The sequence below is a fragment of the Triticum aestivum genome, chromosome 2A (assembly GCF_018294505.1).
Source record: "Triticum aestivum cultivar Chinese Spring chromosome 2A, IWGSC CS RefSeq v2.1, whole genome shotgun sequence".
NCBI classification, from domain to species: Eukaryota; Viridiplantae; Streptophyta; class Magnoliopsida; order Poales; family Poaceae; genus Triticum; species Triticum aestivum.
Window position 1 is genome coordinate 652,005,924 of NC_057797.1, and position 6,273 is coordinate 652,012,196.

The following is a 6,273-nucleotide window of genomic DNA, read 5'->3' on the forward strand; positions in this document are numbered from 1 at the left end:
ATGCACCGGGGTTGGGACGAACGGTGCACGCACCCGTACGCGCGCCCGTTTCCGTTGCCAACGTGCAGTGCACCGACCGTTGAGGGCACACCAGTTGGGGGATCAGGAGGCGGGCGGACCACCCGCGCGTCAGACGGGCCACGCGCGGTGACACCCGGCCCGGCGGCGGGCGGGCGGGCGGGCGGGCCAGTCAGTCACACCGACTCGCGGGGCTGGCCGGGACTGGGAGTCGGTCATCGGGTCCGGGTCGCGCGCACGACACACCGGCGACGCCGCGCCACCCAACCCCAACCGGACGCACGCTAGCCGCTAGCGCTGCCACCCCCACCCAGCCGGATCCTTCCCCGCCCCGCTCCTTCGCTTTTATATAAGCCGGCCTCGCCCCGTCTCGGCCTCCCCACGCCTGCCACCACCACCAGCACACCGTCGTCCTCACACTTGCCTCTCATCCTCCCTGCCGAGGCCGCAGCGGTCAGCAGGCGGCGCGGACGCTTCTCCTGGGCAAGGACAGGCAAGCGACAGGCATGGGCTTCCCGGTCGGCTACTCCGAGCTTCTGCTCCCCAAGCAGCTGCTCCACCTCCTCCTCCTGCTCGGTTACCTCCGCCGCTTCCTCCTCTGGGCCTTCGACGCCGTCGGCCTCGGCGACCTGCTGGATCTCGGGGACGAGCACCTGCCGCAGGACCACGCGCGCGCCGACCACGCCGCCGCGGCGGCGCAGCTGCTGCAGCACCGGCGGCCCGAGTTCCGGCCCGTCACGGCCATGGTCATCGAGGAGGTGCTCCCCGTGGTGCGGTTCGACGAGCTGGAGGCCGCGGCGTGCGTCGACGGGGACTGCGCCGTGTGCCTCAGCGGCATCGGCGGCGGCGACGAGGTGCGGCGAGCTGCCTGGCCCCAGCCGTGTACATAGGGCGAAATGAGTAAAGTAACCGCCCCGAAAAGGGCTAGGAGATTAGATTCTTGTTATGTATAGCTAGATTCCATCTTCCAAGTTTGCGGAGCTGTGGATCTTCCTTTCTTCTGCCAATTAAATTTGTTGATGAGTTAGGCGTTCCGGGTGCAAAATTTGGGTCCCTTTGCTCCTTCTCTTTCCCCGCGTTGGTCAGGCCGTTCGGCCGCTCGGCTTTTCGTTGCATATACTAGTAGTGCAAATTTAGAAAGGCTTCATCAAATCCCCCCGCTGAGCGTACAAATTTAGGAAGGATTCTACATCAGCTGAGGATTTTTCCTTTCTGAAACCATATGCATCCTGGCAAGTGGCAGGAAATTTAGGCCCCGACAGTACAGCCGCAGCCTTCCCTTGATTGGATCTACTAGTAGTACCGTTGTTATTGCTACTCCTACAACTGCTGACACTGAAACCCATGCAGTAGGGCAGTGGAAGAATGTTCTGGAATGGTAGTAAATTAGGTAAAAATGAACATATTTGGCCCTTCTTCGAAACTTACAATACAAAATACTACTCCATCCGATTTCTAAATATAAGACATTCTATAGATTTCAATACAAACTACATACAAATATATATATAGACATGCTTTAGAGGATAGATTCACCCACTTTGCTCCGTATGTAGTTTCTTATTGAAATCTCTAAAAGAACTTATATTTAGATATGAAGGGAGTATTTTGGATCTGATTTTTTTCGACAGACGTAGCCTTTGCACGACGCCCTGACTAGGGCGCCCTGCTAGATTAGCATGACGCCCTGGGCTAGGCCGTCGTGTTATATCTAGGTCGAGCCTCAGTCCCAGACGTCATGAAAAATGATTTTTGTGAAATATTTTAATATTGAATTCATTTTGTGTTGAAGTTTTTAAAAAGGATAAAATCTGTCCACTTTCACACAAATTGGTAGCATTGCTAGTATAATTTCTCGTAAACAGGTTAACTGAAAAAATCAGATGGCCGAGAGGCAAAAATTCCAGAAAAATTTGGTGTTTTGACCTTTTTATGAAAGTTGAGCGAGATGTGACCTTGGTTCAATTTTTTTAAAGATCTGACCTTTTTCCTATTGTTAGGGTCGATGACGGTATGGTATAACTGCCTACCGCTGAGACCCTTGGCGATAGGGTCGTACACCCTGCAACAACAACAACAACAACAACAACAACAACAACAACAACAACAACAACAACAACAACAACAACAACAAAGCTTTTAGTCCCAAACACGTTGGTGGGTTAGAGGTGAAACTCATACGATCTCGCGACCAACTCATGATTCTGGCACATGGATAGCAAGTTTCCACACACCCCTGTCCACAGGTGGTTCTTTGGTGTTACTTCAATCCTTTTGATCTCTTTTTACGGACTCCTGCTATATCAAATTTGGCCTACCCCGACCTCTCTTGACATTATCCATGCGCTTTAGCCATCCGCTATGCACTGGGGCTTCTCGAGGCCTGCGCTGAATATGCCAAACCATCTCAGACGGTGGGGGACAAGCTTCTCTTTAATTGGTGCTACCCCAACTCTATCTCGTATATCATCATTCGGACTCAGTCCTTTCTCATGTGGCCACACACCCATTTGAACATACGCATCTCCGCCACGCCGAACTGTTGACCCTTTTTCTATCGTCGGGTCGATGACGGTAGGGTATAACTTCCTACCGCTGAGGCCCTTGGCGGTAGGGTCGCACGCATTACAAATAACAATAACAAACCCTTTAGTCCCAAACAAGTTGGGGGAGGCTAGAGGTGAAACCGATACGATCTCATGGCCAACTCATGATTCTGGCACATGGACATCAAGTTTCCACACACTCCTGTCCATAGCTAGTTCTTTGGTGATACTTGAATCCTTCAGATCTCTCTTTATGGACTCCTCCGATGTCAAATTCAGTCTATCCCGACCTCACTTGACATTATCTGCATGCTTTACCCGTTCGCTATGCACTGGAGCTTCTGAAGGCCTGCGCTGAATATGCCCAATCCATCACAGACGATGTTGGACAAACTTCTCTTCAATTGGTGCTACCCCAACTCTATCTCGTGTATCATCATTCCAGACTTGGTCCTTCCTCATATGGCTACGCATCCATCTCAATATGCGCATCTCCACCACACCTAACTGCCTTTTAGTCGGCCAACACTCAGCGTCATACAATATTGTGGGTCGAACCGACGTCGTATAGAACTTGCCTTTTAACTTTTGTGGCACTGTCTTGTCAGAGAGAATGCAAGAACCTTGGCTTTAATTTATCCATCCGACTTTGATGCAATAGTTCACATGTTCATCAATACCCCCATCTTTCTGCAACATTGACACCAAATATCGAAAGGTGTCCTTCTGAGGTATCACCTGCCCCTCAAGGCTAACCCCCTCCTCCTCGTGCCTAGCAGTACTGAAACCGCACCTCGTATACTCGGTTTTAGTTCTACTAAGCCTAAAACATTTCGATTCCATAGTTTGTCTCCATAACTCTAACTTTCTATTGACCCCGTCCGACTATCGTCAACTAGCACCACATCATCAGCAAAGAGCATACATCATGGGATATCTCCTTGTATATCCCTTGTGACATCATCCATCACTGAGGCAAAAAGATAAGGGCTGAAAGCTGACCCCTGATGCAGTCATATCTTAATCGGGAAGTCATTAGTGTCAACATTACTTGTTCTAACACTTGTCACAACATTATCATACATGTCCTTAATGAGGGTAATGTACTTTGCTGGGACTTTAAGTTTCTCCAAAGCCCATCACATGACATTCCGCCGTATTTTATCATACGCCTTCTCCAAGTCAATGAACATCATATATAAGTTCTTTGCTCCCTGTATCTCTCCATAAGTTGTCGTATCAAGAAAATGGCTTCCATGGTCGACCACCCAGGCATAAAACTAAACTGTTTTTTGGTCACGCTTGTCATTCTTCTTAAACGATGCTCAATGCCTCTCTCCCATAGCTTCATTTTATGGCTCATCGACTTAATTTCACGGTAATTAGTACAACTCTAAACATTCTCCCTGTTCTTGAAGATTGGTACTAATATACTCCGTCTTCATTCTTCTGGCATCTTATTTGCTCGAAAGATGTGGTTGAAAAGCTTGGTTAGCCATACTATCGCTATGTCCCCAAGGCATTTCCACACCTCAACGGGGATACAATCAGGGCCCGTCACTTTGCCTTCTTTTATCCTTTTTAAAGCCTTCTCAACCTCAGACTCCTGGATTCGCCGCAGAAAACGCCTACTGGTCTCATCAAAGGAGTTGTCCAGTTCAATGGTAGAACTCTCATTCTCCCCATTGAACAGCTTGTCGAAGTACTCCCGACGTCTATGCTTAATCTCCTCGTCCTTCACCAGGAATTGGTCTGCTTCATCCCTGATGCATTTGATTTCCAATATCCCTCGTCTTTTCTCTCAAATCTTGGTCATCTTATAGATGTCTCTTTCGCCTTTCTTCGTACCTAACCGCTGGTAGAGGCCCTTATACGACCGGCCCCTTGCTTCACTGACAATTCACTTTGCGGCCTTCTTCGTCATCTTGTACTTCTTTATGTTGTCTGCACGCCTATCCAGGTGTAGGCGTCTGAAATAATCTTTCTTCTCTTTAATCGCCTTCTGGAAATCATCATTCCACCATCAGGTATCCTTAACTTCGCTTCTACTTCCCCTGGATACTCCAAACTTCTCTGAGGCCACCTTACGAATGTAGGTCATCATCTTCATCCACACATTGTTCGCATCCCCTCCTTCCTCCAAAGGGTCCTCCTTAATGAACCTCTCCTTGAACGCCTGAGCTACCTCCACCGTGAGATTCCACCACTTCGTTCTAGCAACTTTGGCACGCTTATCCCGCTGGACACGAATCTAAAAGCGGAAGGCAAAAACCACTAGCTTATGCCGAGGGACAACACTCTCTCTAGGTATCACCTTACAATCTAGGTACGCACGCGTATCTTCTCTTCCCGAGAGGATGAAATCAATCTGGCTAGAGTGTTGACCACTACTAAAAAACACCAGATGTGATTCTCTCTTTTTAAAAAGGGTGTTTGCTACGATCATGTCGTAGGCTAGAGCAAAGCTTAAGATTTTTTTCTCCTTCTTGACTCCCGATGCCATAGCCAAAGCCTCCATGCATGCCCTCAAATTTTGTGTTAGATGTACCCACGTGGCCATTAAGGTCTCCTCCTGTGAAGAGCTTCTCGTTAATTGGTACACTCCTAACCATGTCCTTCAGGCCTTCCCAGAACTCTCTCTTGATGTTCTCATTATGGCCTACTGCAAAAAAATTCCAAGTATCAAATACATTGCTTGTACCCGCCTACCGCCGTGCACCTCGGCGGTAGGGTTGCACAAGGTACCGCCAACCTATTTGGCGGTAGGGCTGCGCCGCGCTGACGTGGATGAGTTGCCTACCGCCAGGAGCCTTGTCGGTAGGCTGGTATGCCCTACCGCCATCGACCTCGGCGGTAGGAAAAATGTCAGATCCTGAAGTTTTCAAACCAAGGTCAGATCTGACTTCTTGACTTTCAGGAAAGGATGAAAACACAAAATTTGGTCAAAATTTCGTTGCACGCACGCGTGGGGCCTCCATTGTGGACGAAAGGAAATGGCTCCACACATTCCTCCGGCAGGAGCATGACTAGTCTACACTCTTTCGCAGCTGGACAGGGACCGGGAGCTCATTTCCCCGGACTCATCGCACGCCATCTTGACCTGGCTGACGGGGAGCGTGCGTGCGTACGTGCACGAGCGGGAGAGCGAGAAGTTTTCAACGCAGGGACAGCAGCCGATGACGACGAGAGCTGGGGTCTGGTCTACGTTAGGGGGAAAGAAAAGTTTCAGACGCAGAAGCAAGCTGCCTTCCTCTTCCTGCCTGCCTACCAACGCTGTACAGCGACCCGACGTCCGGGTAGACTGCACTTCTTCATTATTCTAGCGTGCGTGAGCGTACGCAATCTGCAGAAAGGCGAGTAGAAAAATTGTGCCGGGTGTCGCTGGGAAAGGCGGAGGCCGCCTTTGGACAGGTGTGGCGCCGATAGACTCTACCTGTAACGCACGGCCGGGCCATCGATTATACGCGCCCCCGCACGCACGCACGCACGCTCATTCATTCGTCCATGCGCACCGAAAGAGCGACGAGGATTGGATCGGCGGCAACAGCGTTTGGAGTAATACAAGAAGAATCAAACGGCACTGCTCCGATTGATTGGGTCAGCATTATTGCCTCCTGGGGAGCTTTTGGCATACAGCTTATGTAACAGGTACCACTGTAACTGTAGCGCCGCTGTTCTTTTGCTTGCTTAGGTCCGCGGCTTCAGCTCT

The 6,273-nt window shown here is 50.1% G+C and overlaps 1 protein-coding gene across 1 annotated transcript; it reads left to right on the plus strand.

Moving 5' to 3' along the window:
• The first annotated feature begins 264 nt into the window (after positions 1-264).
• On the plus strand, positions 265-1,613 carry LOC123185807 (brassinosteroid-responsive RING protein 1). Its single transcript, XM_044597630.1, has one exon. The coding sequence runs from the start codon at positions 525-527 to the stop codon at positions 906-908; it is 384 nt and encodes a 127-aa protein (XP_044453565.1). The 5' UTR covers positions 265-524; the 3' UTR covers positions 909-1,613.
• Positions 1,614-6,273: the final 4,660 nt, after the last annotated feature.